Here is a 24597-nt window from a genome sequence, read left to right on the forward strand (position 1 = left end):
TTTATTAGAAAGTTACACAAATCATATTAAAATCATGAAGTAAGATTCATGCTTTGTACAATAGCAGATCTGATTGTTTAGCTGATGTAAACTGCATTGGTTTATCGTATAAGCGCCATTAACTCACACAGAGTAACTAGCAGGTAATACATGAATTAGGATTCATCTGCAAGATAAATCTACAGTTTACTACAGTAAGACTACAGTTCTAATCCCTGAAGACAGGAGTCTAGATTCTCAGTGCTTTTCATTTCAAATCATCAGAAGCATTTTTTTTTAACTCAGAAAGGAAAACTACAAATCCCGGTGATAAAATCCTGGCACATAAAACCATTAATTTAGTTTTGAAAAAGGAGAAAATTATTGATGAATGATGGAAAAGCAGCAATCCAGGCAGAAAACAACACAGAAAGCAGTAGTGGAAGTATGCTATTGGTACCAATAGTTATAAAGTCATGAAGTAATAAATATATACTGTTAGTTTGTTTTAAATATAGTTATGAACTAACATCAGTATAACTTCAGGTAATTGCATACTCTGTATTATTGCATGGCGTCTGTCCGGTCCCGACTCCATGCACTGTATTTCCATCAGCCTTTGGCTAGGGTGAGGGTCAAGAGCCATTAGTGCCACAGGTGATTTCTGAACTACTTCCAGAAAGGGTGCCATCTTAACTGGCTTGGCTAAACTTCAAGTTGATGGTATACCAGCAAATTAACGTGTCTACAGGAACATGTAGAAGGATATTGAAACAGGAACAGATTGAACTGGAACATGTAGAAGGATATTGAAACACGAACAGATTGAACTGAAACATGTACAATTATATTGAAACAGGAACATCAAACTACAAAAACTACAGAAATGTATGGCTAGTACTACTCATTTTCCATTCTTTTGTCTACAATAATCCTTTGTCACTTTGTGACAATGACCTCCAGGACTTTGTTAGAGTTTGAAGGGCAGACGGCTAAGATAAGCAAACATAACAACAGTTAGGTACATGCAATACATGCAGCTAAGCACATAGCAACTAAACCAGAAGCTGGCTTCAGCACCCCTGACTCAAAGCACAAAGCCAGAAGGGCGTGGCTGAGGTGAAATAGATATGACTAATATGAAGTTACAAACAGAAATGAATTAATTTTAGACATTAGACATACAAATCAGAAAGCCAATGCTACTCACAGCCTCACTGAGCAAGGCATATACAGTGTTTAATTTTAGCATGCGTGGCGAGGTGACAAGAATGACAGAAAACCTTGCTCAAGTGAACCACAGTATTTACGGTATTTGTTGAAGTAAAAGTCGACCTTGTGTAAAAGTCGATCCCCCCATTGTGAGGGCGAGATTGTGGTATACATTTCTTTCCCCCAAAGGATTAGCCTAATCTAGAACCGCTGCGGTTATACTTATACCTGCAACCACCGGCAGCAGAATGACACTACATTTTAAACAACATCAATATCAAAATGAAAGGCAAACTATTGGATACAATCATGTCACAGAATCATTTTTGCCAAATCTTGAAATGTTTGCATTTTGATTTGAGAGAAATCAGAAGCATTTGCTCTGGCAACGAGGACAACAAGAATTTGCCCACAACAATGGAGGTGCTGCTGTTTCCCACAGAAGCACTATGCTGCAGGGTCACACATTAGAAAAGGTAATGCTATTATTATTATTATTATTATTATTACATACCTGTCAAATTTTGAAAATATAAAAATCGGGAGTGTAGAGGGGGGGGGGGGGGGGTGCAGGTGCGTGGCCAAGTACTGTATGTGAACTTGCCTCGAGCACTGAATGCATGCCTGCCACAGGGCTCCACCTGGGTCCTAAATCCTGCCAAGTACAGCCAGGGTTTTCTGACATAAGTGGGTTTAACAATAGATGTATGTTCGTGTATTAGTCAACCCCCCAACCCCCAACTTTAGGATTGTGTTTTGGGGTTAAATTTCTCGACTTATACTCGAGCAAATATGGTAAAACAGAAATGATTAAAGATCATCAATACAAAACATGTCAGTTTCTGGTTGCCCGTATGAAAAAAAAAAAAACTGAGTTGATATACTGTAATAGACAATAGACACAACCACACAAATACGTATTGTGCACTTTATAACAATGAAGTTAAATGCATCCAGAGCCATGCTGAAGTGACCCTAGCTCAGACATTTTGCTGATTCCACAGACCCAGAGTAGCACAAATGGAGTACCTGTGTACCTTATGACTACTGACTCATGATCATTCTGGTAGGTATGAAAGCAGAGTACTCAGATAAAAAGGGAAAGACCATTTACATTTATTGACTATTTAGGTATTTTTTTAAAAAACAACATTCAAGCCTTTTTTCCCCAGTGGTTTTCAGTGTGTGGAAGTTTTAATTGTTGAATATGTTACATTGGCTTCATCAGGTGCAGATCTGGGTTTCTTCTTGGTGACACGAGCAGTGTTTATTTCTGAGTAGGTGAGTGTGTCGTCCTCTGGGTTTAGAGGCTGGTTAGACTTCTGCAATAAACAAACAGATAAATGGTCAGGATGGCTAAACAGTATGAAATGAACTGTCCACACAAAGAGATGCAAACAAATAAAATATATACCAGTAATTGCACGATATCTTCTTGTTATACCCTGTTCAGATTAAGTAAAACAAAAAAAAAATGTGCATTGTGTTGAAACCATGTCATTATCCTCCACTGTTCACAGTCATGTTTTCAGCAGGTAGAAATGTAACCATTAGTCAATGGAAACCAAAGATGTCAAATGACCCTTTCCTGGTGCAAATTCAAATCACTCAACTCAATACGTAAGGTCTAAATGGACTTTAAAGTTCTATACAAAATAAATAATAATTATTATTATTATCAGAGTGCCCTATACCCAAAGTTTTGAGTGTGTATCTAATTGTGCCTGTGCATATAAAGCTTGTAGCAAAACTGGTCACACAGCAATGGTAAATACCATAAAGCATGTATTAGTCAGAAGTGAGCCCGGTTGGTGCTATGTTTGAGATCAGGAATGACATGTTTTTGGTGGCATATTTTGCTTGAATATTTTTTAAGAATGGTAAATAATGGAAATGTGTCCTTTTAAATCTGAATGAACCTGTATATGTATCAGTGAATTTTTTGAGAGACATGTAATATATGGGACTGTGACAGTGTGCGTGTGTGTGTGTGTGTTAATAGTTCACATTTGGACTGTGGGGGTTTATTGATTAATTGTCACGTCACTAATATATAAGGAAGGAAGGTGCACTGTTTGGAGAGAGTGTTGTGAGCCGTGTTACTGTTTGTTTTGTTATAAATAAATAAAATACAGCTAAAAATTTATCATTTTGCCTCCGGGTCTGTGACATTTGGTTTCAGAAGCGGGAGAGAGCGAGCCCGACAGATCTGGAGGCGAGTAGGTAAAAAAAAACCAAAAAAAACAAAAAAAAGCAAGCGAAAATGGGGAGGCGGCAGTCACAGCAGCAACCACAATGGCGGCACCCACAGCAAGAGGGGGAGGAGCCCTGGGACGCCTGGCCCACATGCATGTGGTGTGGCCAGGAAGAGCACTGCTGGTGGGGATGTCCAGAAGTTCCCCAGACTGGTGCGCCTGCTGTGAGGGGTATGGCCACTGCTGGATGGAGTGCCCCTATGCAAGACCCGTCTCAGCAAAGCAACACCAGCCGGAAGCAGTGCCAGGTGCCTTGCTTGTGCCGACTTCGGGCACACAATACTCAGTTGCCCCTTCCCTTGCGGCGAGATGGAACAGGATGCTCACACAAGGCTGGGCGAGGTGCCACGCAGCCGAGGCGGGGAGCAGATGAACCACCGTGGCCGAGCTGGAACAAGGGGGGAGGAGCTGCCATTCCATGTGGCCAGTTAGGAGGAGTTGATGCTGCTGTTTGGCATGCCGGAATGGGAGGAGCCATCGCTGCCGTCCTGTGAGCCAGAGCGGGAGGAGCCATCACTGCCGTCCCGAGAGCCAGAGGGGGAGGAGCCATTGCTGCCGTCCTGTGAGCCAGAGGAGCTATCGCTGCTGTCCCGTGAGCCAGAGGGGGAGGAGCCATTGCTGCCGTCCTGTGAGCCAGAGGAGCTATCGCTGCTGTCCCGTGAGCCAGAGGGGGAGGAGCCATCGCTGCCGCCCCGAGCGCCAGAGGGGAGGGGACATCGCTGCCGTCCCGAGAGCCAGAGGGGCAGGAGCCATCGCTGCCGTCCCGAGAGCCAGAGGGAGAGGAGCCATTACTGCTGCCTCCAGGGACAAAGGGGAAGGTGTCGCAGGCTCAACCTCCTGAATTTTAATGGGGGGGGGGGGCGGGGAGCAGAAACCAGCAGCCTTTCCACCAACACTGCTGGAGGAGCTGGCAACACCACCAGCCACACCACCACTGCTGTTGCTGGGAAAGCCAGCAGTTGTGGGCCTGGGGACATCCCAAGAAGGGACAATGGACATTCCCTCCCACCCGCCCAAACTTTGGATATTTTGGGGGGGGGGGGGGGGCGGTGAATTGGCACAAGGGGGGAGGTGTGTGTGTGTGTGTGTGTGTTTGTTAATTGTTCATGTGTGGACTGTGGGGGTGTTTATTGATTAATTGTTATGTCACCAATATATAAGGAAGGAAGGTGCACTGTTTGGAGAGAGTTGTGAACCATGTTATTGTTTGTTTTGTTATAAATAAATAAATAAATAAATAAATAAATAAATAAAATACAGCTAAAAACTTACCATTTTGCCTCTGGGTCTGTCACAGGGTCTTACCACCCTGCTGTACACAGGTACAATCTGGACAGCAGGATCTGGAATGGCATTGCATTAAATAGATTAGTTTCCTCGTTTGAATGGTGGTGAAAACAGCTAGTGACACACTATGCATCAGTAACATCAAGATGTATTTTTGCACCAAAAATGACACCTAAGGATGAACAATGAAAAACTGTAGTAAACACCCAGGAATGTATGATGGTGGGACATAATATATTCACACAGAGAGATGAAGAACTACCTATCATTTAAACATACTTCAATTGTGTCCATGGTGGTGAAGAATACTATACCCTACCTCGTTTGGATTGCTGACACTTCAGAAGCCCTCCGATCAGCAGTAGCAGCAGCACAAGGATACCAGATCCCACCCCGGCACCCAGGTACAGAGATAGAACAGATCCTGGGGGATTCACATACATAGATGATAACTAGTAAATGTACATGTGTAAACTAATTATGTTTGCCTACTTCTAGTAAAACTGTATTGATGATGGCAATACCTCTCGTCAGCCTCCTACAGTTTAGTTTTAAAGTAAACAATATTTATTATAACCATCTTTTTTTGTTGCCACTAAACAACTATTAAAGAGCAAGTAGCAGTGCTCCGAAAAATATAGCGTTATATGTCCCCACGTGTTGCTACAACTGTTTAAATATAGCGTTATACACACCAGCGTGTTATTATTATTATTATTATTATTATTATTATTTATTTCTTAGCAAACGCCCTTATCCAGGGCGACTTACAGTCGTAAACAAAAATACATTTCAAGAATCACAGTACAAGTAATAATACAATTAAGAGCAAGATAAAAATACAATGACTTTGGTTCTAGCAAGTACAAGTCTATGACAAAATACGATTCAATAACGGAGCAGATAAGTGTCAGTGATAGTTACATTAGGATATAATAAAATACAAAATACTACAGATTAAATAACACTTGTGACAGATTACAGTACTCTAAAGTACAGGATTAAATACAGTAAAATAGGGGGCAGATAAGAGCAAGTAAAGCACATTTAAGGAAGAGTGATAAGTGTCCAGAGGGAAAAAGAGGAGTTCTACAGGTGCTGTCTGAAGGTGAGTCTTGAGGAGGCGCCGGAAGGTGGTCAGGGACTGGGCAGTCCTGACATCTGTAGGAAGGTCATTCCATCACTACGGGGTGAGGGTGGAGAAGGAGCGGGCTCTGGAAGCAGGAGAGCGTAGAGGAGGTAGTGCCAGTCTTCTAGTGCAGGAGAAACGGAGAGGTCGAGTGGGGGTGTAGGGAGAGATGAGGGTCTGGAGGTAGCTGGGTGCATGTCTGGTCAAGGCATCTGTAGGCAAGAGTACAAGTCTTGAACAGGATGCAAGCGGTGATCGGGAGCCAGTGGAGTGAGAGGAGCAGTGGACTTGCATGGGAGAAGCGAGGCAAAGAGAACACCAGGCGAGCAGCGGAGTTCTGGATGAGCTGGAGCGGACGGGTGGCGGACACAGGGAGGCCAGCCAGAAGGGAGTTGCAGTAGTCTAGGCGGGAGAGTACCAGGGCCTGGACCAGGAGCTGGGCGGCGTAGTTGATCAGGAAGGGTCGGATTCTTCGTATGTTGCTCAGGAAGAATCGGCAAGTGTGTGCCAGAGTGGAGATGTGCTGGGAATAAGAGAAACAGTTGCTACAACTGTTTAAATAACGTGTCTGTCATTTTTCTTTTTATACTTTTTACACTTAAGTTTAAAGTCTGTTTCAAAGCTCTTTTCAACATGCCAGCTCTAGCACTTGACTTTGTGATCAGGGGTGTGTACTCTGATCACTGCAGGAACAGCGATTAGAAAAAAAAACAAAAAAAAAAACTTTTAGTGCTCTAGCTTTTGTGTTCCGTACGACATCATGGGTCGTTATTGTTGTGTTACCTGTTTGAAAATGTGGGTGTGGCAGTGTGCCCACCCCTTGTGTGTATTTTATTATTTATGTATGTATTTGTTTGTTATTATTATTGTGTTTTATGTGCGGTCGGTCGAGTACCGTCCGTCTTTGGTTTGCTGTTTGAGACCGGTGACATTGTAATATGTAGTCATGGGGATGGGGTTAAAACCCCTTCCCTAGAACTCTCGTGGGAATGTGGCTGGAGCCTTAATAAGGCTGTGTGGTCCTGTGGTTAAAGAAAAGGGCTTGTAACCAGGAGGTCCCCGGTTCAAATTCCCACCTCAGCCTCTGACTCATTGTGTGACCCTGAGCAAGTCACTTAACCTCCTTGTGCTCTGTCTTTCGGGTGAGACGTAGTTGTAAGTGACTCTGCAGCTCATGCATAGTTCACACACCCTAGTCTCTAAGTCACCTTGGATAAAAGACGTCTGCTAAATAAACAAATAATAATAGGTAATTAAGGCTCCAGCCACGAATATAAAAGACCCACTCTCGACGTAGAAGGCGGAGAGTGTCAGAGGAGAGATGCAAGTCTGTGGAGATTAGAAATAAACAATTGCTACTTATGCTGGTTTCACAACCAGCATACTACTTGTTTTAGTGTTTGTTTGTGCCCTTTTGTTGGTGTTTTGTTTAAATTTAATTTATTATTTAATAATAAACCCGCACGCCACACAAAGTCATCTGTGACAGCGGGCAATAATTCTTACACTATCAAAAACAATAATAATAATAATAATAATTACAATTTTAATCTATGTTTATATAGGTTTATCTATATAAGCACAGATTAAAATGCATAAATAAATACACTATAAATGTGAATATTTCCCTTAAAATGTTCTGACTTGCTATGTTGTGTCAGTGCTGTTCATTATAGATGATGCTCATTGGAAATACCGGTGAGCTCATTCTAAGGGACACAATGAAATGCACTACGATCAAAATGATCGCTGCAAATTGTAGAATTTTTGTTCTCTTGGAAAGTACGATTATGAACACGTACAAATAGCCTTCACTGTAGCTTAATCTCATCAGATGCTGGAAATAAAAATCAAGACGGGGTATCTTTATTCTTTTCTCCACAGCGTCCACAACAATAACGACCCATGATGTCTTACGGAACACAAAAGCCACTTGTATTTTTTTCTAATTGCTCTTCCTGCAGTGAGCAGAAGTGTTCAAAGTTGTCAGGATGTTAACAATGAAAAGAACAATTACAGGTATGTTATTTAAACAGCAGTAGCAACACGTGGGGATGTGTAATGCTGTGGGGGACATGTATCAAGAGCCTGTGACGGCGTTAAGACCACAGCGCAGAGTTTATGCCGGCCTTAAAATTAACCCATATGTATCATGACCCTTTTGGCAAGTTAAGGCCGTGTTAGCACTGCCAAAATGCGCTCCACCGTGCAATGCGCTCTGCCACTCATTAGCCACGCGTTTAAGGGCGTGTCAAACCGTAATTATATACATGTGCAAATTGTAGGTGTGGCTCATTTGTAAATGAAGTCTCTGATATTTAAATGAGATGTATGAAGCAGCAGAACAGCAGCACCGGCCCCAAAAGGATCCACAAATAAGACCGATTTCAAATTGGTCTTATTTGGGCGCAAAGAAAAAGTCAGAAAGCAGCTGATAGGAAAGAGCATTATGGCAGCAGTCATAGGGGCCTGGAAAATTCACTGTATTTTTAAAAGAAATTCATGAATGACAATAAAGAAAACAATGAATTTCATAGAGTGTCACGAAACTGACATTTTATATAAAAAAATAATAATCTATTTTTACATTATATTCTACTGATGTAAGTTGCCTAACATGTGTTATCATTGATAGTTCACCAAAAACATCACCAAAAAATCAAGGCTGAAACATTTTAACATGTAGCCTAGCTACTGAGTCAACTCTTGAAAAATTTACGTTGTAACTCGATTCGCTATTGAAACAATCTTTAAAAATGTAATTGTTTCTGCTGGAAACAAGATGTTTAAAATAGTCTGTGTTGGTGCAAAAAAAAGTAACAAGCTGACAAAACAGATTTTTTTAAAAACCTCGAATGACAAATTCAGCAACATTTTCAAGTTTTGTAAACCTTTAAAACTTATGCAGACACATCAATCAAAATGATTGTGTAATTTATAGCCTATTTTGCTGCCTCTAATCCCAAAATATTAAACACAGGAGAAACGTTAACTGCAAACCTGAAAATGACAAAACTGAAGCTTTTGTGTTTTTCTTTATAAAAACTGTACATTAGCAGTATGTAGAATTGTCATTGTACAGTACAGGAATTCACCAATCATGAAGCCGGTATTTTGCCGTAGTAACCAAATGCATGGCATTGAGCCGGACCGTGTAAAGCTACTGTAGCGTTGCTTCTACTTGATAAGATTATAAAATCAACAGGGGAGGTGAAGAGTACAGTAATGTAAAATATTGTAAAGAAAATAAAATGCATATTTCACTGTAGGCATTCAAATACATGATTTCCGTGAAATTAGTGACATCATGAATTTTCAGGAGCATTTCTTATGACGGAGAGTTGGGGCTCCTAACCTTCCTGAACAACCCAGGAACAGAGGGAGGGTACTGAGAAGAAGGGAGAGTATTTGGGGTCTGCATTACACTTTTTGATCTCCCTGAGGATGAAATTATAGTTTGATACCGGCTATTTCAATATGTACAATTGTTTGTATTGGTCGTTTTAATAAACTGGGTTCATTATATCCTTTTCATTCTGTATGTTTGGTTTTATCCGTCATATAATAATAATATAATACAAAGTCAACATGGGTCAGCCCATTTGGAGGGGAGGTGCTATTTTTCAGATTAGTCTGTTAGCCTGTGCTACCGTAGGCCATTTTTTGGTTTAAGAACACCGATGCAGTGGGATTTTTGCATTTAAATATGCCAGCTTACACTGTGCCTCATTAATTTTGGGCCAGTTAATACACTCGCGATGGGGTAACTTTTGTGCCGCAACAGAGCGCTACTTTACAGTCCACCAATTTAGCGCTGCGAAGGTTGATCTTGATACAAGTCCCCCTATATGTTATTGGAACCCAGCTACTTACTCTTTAATATTCATGCAAATACAAACATATTGTAACGTCCTGAGGGGGCTCGCAGACTCTGTGAAGAAGAGACATCCCAGCAGTGGGGTGACACCTGGGGAGCGCCACTATTGGCAAAGGGGTCATCGGAGGATGGGGAACCAGCCAACCCGGTGAGGCCTACGAGGTGATAAAGGGGGCTTTGTGTCATCGCGGGAGTAGGATTAGTTTGACGGAGGTTAAGGGGGTGTAAAATGAATTGCTGAGGGACATTGCCCGAGCTTGCCTGAGGAAACCACGGACAGCAATAGGGTTTCCGCGAAGTGAAAGGATGCGAGGGAAGGATAGAGACAGAACCACACCAGCAGAGAACAGTGGGAGGTAGCAAGGCCACGATGGAGTAGTTTAGAAAGAGGAAGACAAAAGGGGAGTGAGACCAGAGGCTAGAGAGAGACAGGAGGAGGAGGCGAAGAGGAACTGGCTCCAGTCTTGTGTGTGTGTTCTCCAAATCTCCACCACCCCATTTGACCATTTCCCTTGCCTCCTGACTTCTGAATAAATAGTGGTTTTCACCACCCTGAAATTAATTCTTGTCCCCTCGCTTGATTCCATCACCACACCACAACATGCTACAACATTTCTTGCAATTGCAGCGTAGCAGTGATTTAGTCCACATCAAGTGTACTAAAATGCAGACCACAAAGTCCTGCAACTCTGTATCTAACTTAAGCCTGATTGCAGCGTACCAAACAGATGATCCCAGTAATTGGTTTATCTGATAAATACAAGTTAGGCCGATAATGAGGCATAACCTACAGCTATGGCCAGAAGTTTTGCATCACCCCATAGAATCAACACATTTTACTTCATAAGTTGAATAAAACCTACTAAATAATCTTACGTTAATATATTAATTACATTCTGCTTTGTAGTCTTCCTTATATGTTATTACAAATCTGACATTTTGAAATCTAACATGAAACTCTGTACTACTATTATGACTTCCGGTAGACTTTTTAGTAGTTTCTTTGATGCAAAACATTTGTCCAGATCTATATAAACCCTTCTTTACTAATCCAATCTGTGGAATTCAGTGTCAGATAGATATATAGGGATGCCTGTACAAAGAGAGACACATTTGTATTACATCAAACATATTTAAGTAAAAATAAATGTCATGTCATGTTTCGTGCACATTTCAAACTGGAAGATCATACTGGCATTTAAGTGCCGACACGGCTGCATAGGCACAGAAAAGTTGAATTGCGTTATAATGGACCATTAGTTGTTTATAGTTAAAGCATATTAACTGAAATTGTATTGCATTAAACTGAAAATGGTATCAAAAGGTACATGATTAAAAAGTTTCAAATGTAGGGCCTATATACATTGTGTGAAACTTTATTCTCATGGATCTGACTGCTCGAACGTGACGGACATAAGAAATGTACAGAATAAAGTTTTCAGATGTACTCGTCATTTCAGTTTAGGACAAGCAAGCGTACTAAGTTAGTCTTATCCTTCACAGTACTAAGATAATCCACTTGAACAGGATCATCATAAATCTGATTTAGTACACTGCAATCAGGATCTTGTTTAGTCTGATTTAGCAGATGATCTACCTGTAATGATTAACTTTGATTTAGTCCAATCAAGTGGACTAAACCTGGTTAATCCACTAGTTAGACACACCAAGTGGATTAAATTTGGCACACTGCAACAGACCCAACATTCCCCAGCCTAACTATTCTAACTATCTACTCTGTTACACCTGTATAAAACATCTAAAGGATACTTACATTTTTTTTGCAACTGCCATACTCGAACACAAATTTGGGGTTGTCATTTTCTTTACATGCACATTTTGGTTTACTGTATCTTAGTGGACTATACACAAACATTGTATGTAATAATAATAATAATAATAATAATAATAATAATAATAATAATAATAATAATAATACTATCCAGCTGAAATAAAGTACCATTCAATAGCCACTAGGAAAGTTGTTCTAAACAGATATAGTGGTTTCTGCAGTTCAAGTCTATATTTTAGACAGTATGGTTATAAAAAATAAAATTGGTCTAGTTTTAAAAAAAATGAAAATTATGAAAAACAAATGTATTCATACGTGCCTGTTGAATTGTTTTGTTGGGTCTTGCAGGTTGTGGTTGGACTTAAGCATTCTGTGGGTAAATAAACAATGTCATTTAGCAGAACTAGCAACATTTGCAGACAATAGGGACTTTTAATGATGTAAATAGTGTCAGATCTAAATATCGCCTTCTTTAAAGGAGAAGGGAAATGGCGGGACTTTGTGTGTTACAATGATTCATCAAGTGCTAAAGATAACATTTCCCACTCAAATACCCTTGTATTTATCATAGAACACAATAACAATACTTTTAAAACTACGGCAACCGACACTTAAATGTTGCTGTGTTCCGCCATATTGACAGAGTTTACCCGTGACGTCACTGATTGAAGCGCTAGACCGGCGGGTTTGTAAACAAAGATGGCAAATCTCACAGAGCACTGGAAGTGACAGTTCTTTATCAGAATCTGAAGAGCTAGAATCTATTGGTAAAAACTTTCCAGTGCCGTATGAATTTAAGCTAATCACAGAGCGCCAAATAGGCCCTATTGAAACTGAAAGAAAGGACTCAGTGAGAGAGATCCGGATCCTGACAGAACAGCACACAATTTCTGTTGCAGCTGCTGTAACTGTACAATAATGCCAACCTGTGAGGAATGTGTTTGTTGTTTTGAAATTCCTTGCATACAGCAGAGTTCCTGAAAAATGGTCATGCTATAGGTCAAGCTAATCGTTACTCCAACACGCAAAAATGCCAGTTTAAAAATTGTGTGCCTGGATAGAGAGGTCCTTGATACTGCACTGCTGCTTTTTAGAGACACCCAAGCTGATTCTGTGACCTATCATCAGCAAGTAGCCTGCTTTTGTATTTATGTGTTTCAGAATTCTCATACACATTATTACTATTATATAGACAATAAAGTACAAGCTACTGTACATAATCAGATAGTAAAAAGCCACCAAGGAGTTCCACGGCCTCGTCCTCTGGGAGATGTCAGAGAACTGTCAGGTGGCTTTTTACTATCTGATTATGTACAGTAGCTTGTATTTTATTTTCTATAGAACCAGCACAAAAATCTAATCTTGGCTTTTTTCTTTTGGCTATCATCAGAATCATAAAATTTCACGCTGACTTTTGAGTTGTTAAAAATGCAGTTATGCCCAAAAATGCTCTGGAGGCTGTAACAGAGTTTCGTGTGAATGGCCTTTGGGTGGCACTGTAACAGAGACTGACAAAGAAATGGTTTTCCTTATCAGCGGCAGTTCTGCCATAAGGCTTGGGGAGGGCTTAGCCACCCCCCTGTTTTTAAACCCATCGTGCGGATTGTGTAGGTAACTAGCACAATCCAGTTGATAATCGTATAATCACTGCACACAACTTTGTTGTTAATTATAATTACAGGCTCGCAAGAGAGAGACAAGTATTTTTCTCTCTCTCTCGTAATTTGTAACAATTGTAATTTGTAACGTCATCACTAGTCACCAAAGAGAGAGCACTCCGAATTATACGACAGGTGTCACAGCCTAATGCTCACCCCCGGCTAACCTAGGCTAATTTTCACCCCCTGCGAATTTTAGTTTAGGCTACTTCTTACCCTGTTGTGAGAATTAGCTTAGGGGTGAGAATGAACCTGGGCTAAAATCTATCATACTGCCCCTTCCTATCTCCAATCCCTTGTGTCTCCTTATATACCGTCTCACCCTCTCTGTTCATCCTATACTGGCCGACTTGTTCCCTTCCCTTGTATTGCACCAGTGTGACAGAGATCGAATGATTCTTGGTGTTAGATCTCCCTCCCGACCTGCGAGGCAGTTGCATAAAGGGAACAGAGTACCCTGGACTAAATGGCACGACAGTTTATTCCCAGGGTTAGGTGGAAGTCGGCCATCTAGAAAGGGGGCAAAGCTACGGTATACAAACTCAATGACCCGGACGGGAAATGGCGTGGATTGGAGGAGCAGATGCGCTCGTTGACCAAGGGGTCATGGTTAACGTTATAAAAAGGGGACGTAGTGATGTGATCTGTTCTTTTGTGAATGGTTAAAATAAATGACCAGAAGGAGAACCTATTTTATGAAACATGAGTCTTTTGTTTGTTTTTGTTTATCGCTAATAATACTGTGTGTAATTATTTGGACGACTAACACGATCCGGAGCTGTCACCAAAGGCCAGCACTAAACCTCAGTGAAAACAACACTGCACTTTGTTTTCACTAAATAACTGTATTCACCACGAGCACTAGAGCATGCAATGTGGACTGGTGTTTGTGTATATGTTACGTGTGGGTGAACTAAAAACAGGACTGTTATTATTTCGGGGCCAACCTGCAGATTACAAATATGCAATACATGCTGCTGTATTGCTTCTTTACCATTGTTATTATTTACTGTTGTTTTGCCATCAGGCCATTGGATTTAAAAAAAAAAAAAAAAAACATTAAACATTGCACCTGGATTATAATTAATTATCTGTCTGTTCAATGGTCACCTGCACTTGCACACTGTTAAACACTTTGCCACAATATGTTTTTGTTTTTGCATTTTTAATCCCTGTGTGACAGGGTGGCCGAGTCGTCTGACGTCAGGCCAGAAGCAGGAACTGAAAAAACACTGACACCAGTAGTACTGCAGTTTCAAAATAATAAAGATGCGACGGCGTCGTTTATTTAAATAAAAAAATAAATTTAAAAAAAGGTTTTAAACAGAAAACACTGTGCTCACAGAGCAAAATAAAACAGGTAAACAAAACAAATCTCAACACAAAATAATAAATGATCCAGGTCAGGCTGGGCAGTAGCCTTCACTGAACCTGGATTTTCTTTTTCGTTTAGTTTCGTTTTCGCTCGCTCGCTCTCTCCACTCTAACACCACCACCGAGTGCAGCGAGCTGCAGGCTTTTATGCAGGTGACCATCTCCCGATTAGCAACAAATTAAATCACTTAATTAATTCGGGAGATGGCCACCTTCTGCACAAGGTTTTTATAATAGTGGCTGGGGCTTCCCATCCACACTACCAAACAGTATGAAATAAAAACAAACAAACAAACATTCGACTACGCCATCACTAAACAAAACAATAACACAACCCACAGCGCTTCGCCGTCATGTATACTTTTTAACCAATACAATAATAATACGACTACGACAACAACTAAAAAACAAATGCAAAACAATACAATACACTGCACAGGGGCGGATGGGTACCCCGTTCTAAAAATAAATAAACAAATCAATGTACAGGGCACCCCGCCCTGTTACACCCTGTAATTTATATAATTTTATATTCTTTAATTTGATCTAAATTGCTTTGGATAAAAGCATCTACTAAATAATTAATACAAAATTCAGAGAGAGTTCCGTCTAGAGAGTTACGTCTTCTGAATGTAGATAAATAAATAAGTGAACCAGTGAATCATGAGTTTGATTTGATCAGGTTTGTGTTCTGGTGCTTTTTATATATTTACATTTTGCTTAAATGAGAAGCTAAATCATTTTTTGTTTGTTTTTTATAAACTCCCAACACAATTTTGATAATTGGAAAGTTGAACTAAAGTTCATATGCAATTTTGTACACTGAAAAATCTTATACAAATTTTAAACACAACAAATGTGTTTTGTTCTTCATTTAATTTTAGTTTAATAATTCAATATAATAAATTTACTTGCAAAACAAATGCTGTCTTTTTATTTCTCGTTTGTAACTTGTGTGGCATAACTTAGCATGTGCTGATTTAAATTTCTCATATAAAACACTCACAATAACACAGCACACTATACAGGATTGGCTACATTAGCAATGTATGTATTTATATTATTGCTTGGTCATGATAATGACTTCAGAGAGAACAACTGCTACAGAAGCAAAAATGAGGTTGCTCTGGGTTGTCAGAACTTATTAACCCCAGAATGTTCTCCTTGGCTCCACTCCCCACAGATTAAGCCCCCCTAGGAATCATTTCTGGAGCCGCCCCTGTTCCTTATAGTGTTGGTATTTTGCTGCTGTGCTACAAAGTTCAGCCTTTCAGCCTCTGACACAACAGTAAATCGAGAGGACATTTTTTTTTCTCTAAAGAAATAGGCTTTCTATTTGAAAGTTGTCTACTTGAACTTTCAAAGCACTTTGAAACTGTCAGATAATTTTAAAAAGTTTTTTAAAAATGTTCATTCCATTTACGTCAGATCGCGCCTGTAATCAGAAATATCAGCGCGGTCTGTCGTCACAATAGGGATTACAGGACAGTACTGTCGTCATAATAGGGATTACAGTATAGTACAGTACTGTCATCGGTAGTAGCCTGAAATCATTGAATTAAGAATAGGGTTTTATAGGGAAATATCATTTACACTGGTATTATAATAACAATTCTTCTTCATAGGTATTAAATACATATAACAGCTTTAATGTTTTAAGTGATAGGTTGTTAACGTATTATTATTATTTTATTTATTATTATCTTTAAAGTTTTATATATTTTTTTCTATAATTTCTCATGAAACGGCATCGCTAAAGCCACCTCTTGTCCACCTTTGAATCTTTATATTGTCACTCGGTATGTGGAAGCCTTAAGCACCGTACATATGCGTGCATACTCATTCTCCCTAGTTACTGCAAGTGCTGTTCAAAGATCTGATCAAAAAAATATATATATATCTGCTTTGTAAACACCTTTTCATGATCCGGTTAAAATGAGCCGGGATCCAATCCTTTTTTTTTATCCCATAGTACAACCGCCCCCAGGTCACTGATGCCAAGTGCATTTACTTTACTATTACAACTATGGACATTTTGAAACCGGACAACTCATGTAAAAGCTAAATGTAAATTATATGTACATTACTTTGTTATAATGATATTGCACAAAAATTACAAAGCTCCGAATCTCATGTTAAAATGTGACATTTTCCACACAATTTGCATCATGAGAGAGATCACTTACTTCACACACTTAACGTAGTTCTCCTGCTGATTTCTCCAACCAGTGATGTCACAGGAGGGATTTCCAGCAATGGCAGATTACAGTTTGATAGATCGTGGAATTTAAACAGCTTGTTTAACATATACAGATCAAAACAATCAACACAAACCCGAGATTACATTGCTTTCTCATCTAGCTTATCATTTACAAACAAACCGAAAAGTGTTTCCTGTCCCCTTTAAAATTAAAAACCTGGTTCTTTGCAGACTTTGTTCAACTGTATTTTTATTGTTAAAAGGTGGTAATGTTTGGATACACAGGTTTTTCAGTCATTAGAGTAGTGGCTGCATTTCCATTCAAGAGAAATATCTTGTCCAACTGTTGTCATGCAAGTTTAGAGGTCAGTTTGCTTTTGAACCACAATTTCAGTTCAATTACAGAGGTTTACATGTCATAGCCCCGAAGACAGACATACTCTAAAGAGAGTCTCACACTGTTTAGATGATGCTTTTCATCTATCTAGATCCTCCACTGTTTACATCAATTGACCCCAGTATGACACAAAGTGAAAAGCTCAGGACTTGCCTCTCACATCAAGGTAGACTGGGCGACTGCGTTTGTTGTTTGCTGAGTTTACAATCATCTCTTTTCCATACACACAGGTGTAGTTTCCAGTATCACTCCTATTCACTTTTTTAATGGAAAACGTGACAGCTGGTAAGCTTTTGGGAATGGGTTGTGAATCGACAGTGCTTCCATTTTTATATAGATGGAAAAACCCATCTTTCTGTATTGCATCTCTGAGTTCAACTGGTATCATACATTTAAATGATACATCCATTGCACTCTGTTGGTCTAGCTGAAGCATGAGTGAATACTGTGACTCTGAAAATACAGTTTAATTAATATACCTTATAATACTTCTTAAAATATACAACAACAATACAGCTCTCCCTAAAAGAAAACTACATGTAAACCTAAGTTGCAGAAAGGTACTACCGAAGTAGCGTGGCAAAATGGTGAGACTTATTTTTATTTTTGCATGTAAACCAAGCCAATGTTGTCACAAGCTATAGATAAACTTAACAAGCAGACATAACAAAAACAGATTTCAAGAAATATTATAGTTACCAGATCAAAGTAAGACGCCCGTATTAAAATATGTTTCTTCCAGTAACACCTTAATATACAGTCAGTCCGATGTTTGTTAATGTTAGCCCCTTTCCTTACCTTGTACATTCAGGTAAATCGGAGGACCATGGCTGATGTTTTTCACATCTCCTGGATTCTGATTTCCATACATGCAGGTATAGTTTCCAGTGCCATTCTTTCTGATGTCTTCTTTTATAAATGTGACAGCTGCTATTGCTCCGGGCTCTGGCAGTGAGTTGACCTTCTCTCTGTTTTTATATAAATGGAACCAATTCCTCTCCTTGTTTGGTTGTTCTCCGTGCACAGCTGATATCATACATCTGAACTCAACGGTCTCCCCTTCCACTACAGATGTTTTCGGAATTTTAAGCATCGCTGTACGGAGTTGTCCTGTTTGTTTTAAAAATGTAAAAATAACAGATGAAAGACCACAAGCAGTTTAGCAAATAGAACATGAACATTGTATTATTGTTTGATTAACCACAAATTATAATTTTAGCATAATACTAGTATTTATAGCATGTGGTTAATAATCATTATGATACATATTCCTTTACCTTTCTGAGTTTACATTTGGAACAGTTCATCCAATAGGAATATGTGGCAAAGTGGATGGTAAGGGGAACAGGTGTAGCGGTGATGCGATGCAGGAGTGACAGGCAGACAACGGTAATTTGGTGAACAAGTGTTTATTGTGCTGTTTCCAGGTCTGGCGACCGTCAAATAATAAATCCCCGGCAGTACACAACAATGTGTAAAGCACGGGGAGCGTGAATAATCCCACACAGTCCTGAACAGACAAACATGAAACTGTGCATCTATGTGTGTGTAATAAATGCATTTGAGAATTGCATTCTTTACAGTATCCTGATTGCCCGGAGCAGTGCAGTATTTTATTATTTTTCCATCTTGAGTTGCAATAAAGAATTATCTTTCATAAAGTCTGTTCCTGTGACACAGCTCCTGCTGACCTGCAAAATAGACAGGCAGTTTGGAATGTCACCACTCCCAGACCTTGAAATCACAAAGACAAGCAATGGTTTGTTTAGGTATTCACTATATTTTGTACATGTTAAGTTGAAAAGCAATTATTTTGAAAGCACTTTTTTTACAAAAAAAGCTCAGCACTTCAAACAATGCTTATCTTATAAAGATCTGTTAAATGTGAATAGTTTTGTGTCGTTGGGTTGCATGTGCGCCACATCCCGTCTGCCCTTTCCAGGGTTAATTGCCGCTGGTGAATGGTTACACATGTTTATTGCATAAAACCCAGTCAGTTTGAATTCTGCCTGAAGTAATGACTGGCATCTTTATCATTATGAAATGAAGATACTAGCCCAAGCATTTGTCTTCTTGAATTTGTTTCACGACAGTTTCATCTTCACTGCAGAAACAAAATATTAAAAGGAGTAGATGGTAAATGTACGTTATTTGGGTGAAAATCACAAAGTTTTTGTTCCAAATGATTGTTCGCACATTTTCTTATGAAAAGAGAAAGGCACCCGTTCATGTTAGAAAATTAGAAAAAAAAATGAAGAATACTAAGAGACCTCACATTCAATTCACGAGTTATTATTATTATTATTATTTATTTCTTAGCAGACGCCCTTATCCATGGCGACTTACAATCGTAAGCAAAAACATTTCAAGCGTTACAATACAAGTAATACAATAAGAGCAAGCAATACAATAACTTTTGTTCAAGTAAAGTACAAGTTTGACAAACCACAATTCAATAATACAGCAGGTAATAGTGATAGTTCATTTGAGCTTTTGTAACTTCAATGTGTGTCGATTCTCTCAGGAATAATGGCGCTAAAGACACTTTGCAGTAAATGCCTTTGTAAATTGCACTCTAAATGTCATTCATTTATATTGTAATCAAGTGTTAAATCATTATATCGTATTACATCAACATGTCAGAGACACACATACCCGTCGAAACCAGCAGAACGTCTCCAACTGCAAAAACTAAAAAACAAACGATTATTTATTATTACCTTTAAAGTTTTATATTTTTTTCTATAATTTCTCATGAAACGGCATCGCTAAAGCCACCTCTTTTCCACCTTTGAATCTTTATATTGTCACTCGGTATGTGGAAGCCTTAAGCACCATACATATGCGTGCATACTCATTCTCCCTAGTTACTGCAAGTGCTGTTCAAAAGATCTGATCAAAAAAAAATGTTATCTGCTTTCTACACAAACACCTTTTCATGATCCGGCTAAAAATGAGCTGGGATCCAATCCTTTTTTTTATCCCATAGTACAACTGGCCCCAGGTCACTGATGCCAAGTGCATTTACTTTACTATTACAACTATGGACATTTTGAAACCGGACAACTCATGTAAAAGCTAAATGTAGACACCCGTTAATGTTAGAAAATTAGAAATACACACTACTAAGAGACCTCACATTCAATTCCCTTTTATTCATTTATAATGTAATCAAGTATTAAATTATTATATCTTATTACATCAACATGTCAGAGAGACACATACCTGTCGAAACCAGCAGAACGTCTCCAACTGCAGAAACTAATATATATATATATATATATATATATATATATATATATATATATATATATATATATATATATTTAAAAAATAAGAAAAGTATGTACAAACATTTTAAAAATTTATGTAAAAATGATACTTACACAGCATTATTAAATTAATATCCCAAATCATTTTGAAAGCTGTCCAATAACTTTAATGTCATCTGTTTGTAACAGAATGAAATATCACAGTAATGGAATTACAACAGTTCCCTAAATAGATATGGGGAAATAATACTGAACTGTTACTGTTCCACATGTATTTCTGATACAATCAAGGAAACAGATTGTGGTAGAGTGGCTGGATGTCAATGGTTGTCAGGAGGCAGAAAGGAAACTCAGGACTTAAGAACTGCAAGTTTATTTTTCTTAAATCAAATCATAAACAAAATACAGCTCACCGAGCCAAAATAGATACAGAAAACCCCTCCCCCTGTCACTATCACGTTGAGTTTTAAAATAAAGATACAGGAACATTTGTCTCTCTTCCTGTAACAGCAAACTTAAGTATTTGTTTTGGGGATCTGTACTTTACTTAAGTAGTTTATTTTTGGGATACTTGTACTTTTACTCAAGTATGTTTGTTTAGAAAATATTGTACTTTTTAATGCACTACATTTCTCAGAAGCATCTCGTTACTCGTTCTTTCAGCACACTGACTCTTGCGCTTGCCAGGATTCTGATTGGGTAAAGCAGCGCTGCATGCGCAGTGTCTGCTTGCTTTCATGATGACATAGTATGTTGATGCCCAACCAGAGATATTTTGATTTTTAAAATAACCAATCAACAAACACAATGTTTAGCTGCGGAAGATGCATTAGTTGCATATCGGATAACTGCATACTCCATTTAACTGCATAGCAATTTCTGGGTACCAAAAATTCCTTCTTTGTTTACATGGTATTGCACTCTGCTCAAATGCACATCTGATAACTGTGTCATTTTCTTAATTGCATGACAGATAGCCAGTTGATTTTTCACACGCCTGTATAATTAGTTCTGACAATTGCATTGGTTGAGGAGTTGACCATGTGACCACAAACAATTTGACTTGCAGTTATGGTGACCTCTAAGAGGAGGCAGACCACAATTAATTTAGCTCAATAAGTTGAATTTTATTTTAAAAAAATTAGAAAATAAACAAAGTCAGAAGTCACTTGCAGCTGAGTTTGATGTTTATCAAAGTGCCATTTCCCAAATTCAAAAGAACAGGGAGATAAATATTGACGAATGACGGAACAGCAGCAATCCAGACAGAAAACAACACAGATTTGGGAAAGCAGAAGATGTGGAGGCATGCTATTGGTACCATTAGTTATGAAGTCATGAAGTAATACATGTATACTGTTAGTTTGCTATAAATATAGTTATGGACTAACATCAGTATAACTTCAGGTAATTGCATACTCCGTATTATTGCATGGTGTCTGTCCGGTCCCGACTCCATGCACTGTATTTCCATCAGCCTTTGGCTTGGGTGAGGGTCAAGAGCCATTAGTGCCACAGGTGATTTCTGAACTACTTCCAGAAAGGGTGCCATCTTAACTTCAAGTTGATGGTATACCAGCACATTAACTTGTCTACAGGAACATACTGAACTGGAAAAAGGCAAATCAGAAAGCCAATGCTATTCACAGCCTCAGTGTGCAAGGCATATGCAGTGTTTAATTTTAGCATGCGTAGCGAGGTGATAAGAATGACAGAGAACCTTGCTCAAGTAAACCACAGTATTTAAAACAGAAATGACAAAAGACCATAAATACAAAACATGTCAGTTTGTGGTTGCTCATATGAAAAAAAAAACAGTGAGTTGAGATCACAGACAATCAACAACACAACCACACAAATACATATTGTGCACTTTATAACAATGAAGTTAAATACATCCAGAGCCATGCTGAAGTGACCCTAGCTCAGACATTTGGCGGATTCCACAGACCCAGATTAGCACTAATGGACAACCTGTCTCCCTTATGACTACTGCTAATTGGGGTCTGTGTAACCAGCTGTCTGTTATTGAAATACATCCAATTGTTTTACAAATATAAACAGGTGACACATGAAAAACAATACAAAATAATTACTGAGATCTTATTACACAACAGATTAGGTTCTCAATGCTTTTATCAACATTTTTTGATACCATTTGAAATTCTAAAACAACTTACAAGCTCAACATTCAGTCCTGGGCCTCTCTCAGGCTGGCAGTTGTGCAGAATTGTTTGATAATTCATGTTTAGAGGGGCTAAGTTGAGCCCACCCAACTTCACATACATTTTCTAACCTGACACACACTGCATCTAAAATGCTATGCCGGGAATCTTCCAAGATGTAACTTCTTGTTTCAACCCCAGTTTTTGCACTGTACTTTTGCAGTTCCCAATTCTTTTTCCATGCTTACGCTAAATTTATGTTGCATTACCATTGCTATGTGTTTTACCAAAATGATCTTTTTAGGTCATTTTCATTATTGGGACTGTTCAAAATTAAACCATTTTCAGTTTGGGAAAAAAAGGGATTTAACTCAATTCATTTTGCTGAACTAGTAGACATTTTGGGGCCTTTTCATATATGGTTTGTTTCCAAATTAACCTAATATTAGACCTGTTTGAATTGCAAACAAAGTCAGTTCATTAAGAATTCACAACTAGCTACTGAGTCAACCGCAGAGTTTACGCCGACCTTAAAATTGCCCCGTATGTATCATGACACTTTTGGCAAGTTAAGGCAGTGTTAGCACCGCTAGAATGCACTCTACCGTACAATGCGCTCCGCTGCTCATTAGCCACACGTTTAAGGGCGTGTCAAACCGTAATTATATGCATGAGCAAATTGTAGGTGTGCTCATTTGTAAATGAAGTCTGTGATATTAAAATGAGATGTATGAAGCAGCAGAACAGCAGCACCGGCCCTAAAAGGATCCACAAATAAGATTTCAAATTGGTCTTATTTGGGCACAGAGAAAAAGTCGGAAAACAGCTGATAGGAAAGAGCATTATGGCAGCAGTCTTAGGGGCCTGGAAAATTCACTGTATTTTTAAAAGAAATTCATGAATGACAAAAAAAAAAAAAAAATTCATGGAGTGTCATGAAGCCAACATTTTATAAAAAAAACACATTTTCTTTTTACATTATATTCTATGGTATTGATGTAAGTTACCTAACATGTGTTATCATTGATAGTAAACCAAGAACATCACCAAAAAACCAAGACTGAAACATTTTAACATGTAGCCTAGCTACTGACTCAACTCTTTAAAAATGTACATTGTAACTCGATTCGCTATTGAAACAATCTTTTAAAATGTAATTGTTTCTGCTGGAAACAAGATGTTTCAAATAGTCTGTGTTGGTTTAAAAAAAAATAACAAGCAGACAAAACAGATTTTTTTAATAACCTTGAATGATAAATTCAGCAACATTTTTTAGTTTTGTAAACCTTTAAAACACAGGGGAAATGTTAGCTACAAACCTGAAATAACAAAACCGAAGCTTTTTTCTTTATACACACTGTACATTAGCAGTATGTAGAAATGTCATTGTACAGTATGAGGAATTCACCAATCATGAAGCCGGTATTTTTTGACCCTGTTGCCATAGTAACCAAATGCATGGCATTAAGCCAGACCGTGTACAGCTACTGTAGCGCTGCTTCTACTTGATAACATTATAAAATCAACAGGGGAGGTGAAGCGTACAGTAATGTAAAATACTGTAAGGAAAATAAAATGCATATTTTTCATGGTAGGCATTGAGCCGGACCGTGTAAAGCTACTGTAGCATTGCTTCTACTTGATAAGATTATAAAATCAACAGGGGAGGTGAAGAGTACAGTAATGTAAAATATTGTAAAGAAAATAAAATGCATATTTCACGGAAGGCATTCAAATACATGATTTCCGTTAAATTAGTGATATCGTGAATGTTCAGGGGCATTTCTTACGACGGAGAGTTCAAGCTCCTAACCTTCCTGAACAACCCAGGAACAGAGGGAACAGAATACCGGAACAGTGGAATTTTTGCATTTAAATGTGCCAGCTTACGCCGTGCCTAATTAATTTTGGGCCAGTTAATACACTCACAATGGGGTAAAATTTGCGCCTTGGCAGAGCGCTACTTTACAGTCTGCCAATTTAGCGCTGCGTAGGTCGAT

The 24597-nt window shown here is 38.7% G+C and overlaps 1 protein-coding gene across 2 annotated transcripts in view; it reads right to left on the bottom strand.

The window, feature by feature from the left end:
* The window catches only part of LOC117405516 (uncharacterized), a 48350-nt gene continuing 23753 nt past the window's right edge, over positions 1–24597 (bottom strand). For both annotated transcript variants that reach the window (XM_034008634.2, XM_034008626.2), the window contains exons 5-8: positions 11851–11901; positions 5053–5157; positions 4719–4789; positions 1–2513 (exon numbers count right to left, since the gene is read on the bottom strand). In XM_034008634.2, coding sequence (XP_033864525.1) covers positions 2370–2513; positions 4719–4789; positions 5053–5157; positions 11851–11901 — 371 coding nt within the window. In that variant the 3' untranslated portion in view covers positions 1–2369. The remainder of the gene's footprint in view (positions 2514–4718; positions 4790–5052; positions 5158–11850; positions 11902–24597) is intronic.

Source organism: Acipenser ruthenus, chromosome 10 (genome assembly GCF_902713425.1).
Source record: "Acipenser ruthenus chromosome 10, fAciRut3.2 maternal haplotype, whole genome shotgun sequence".
Lineage (NCBI taxonomy): Eukaryota > Metazoa > Chordata > Actinopteri > Acipenseriformes > Acipenseridae > Acipenser > Acipenser ruthenus.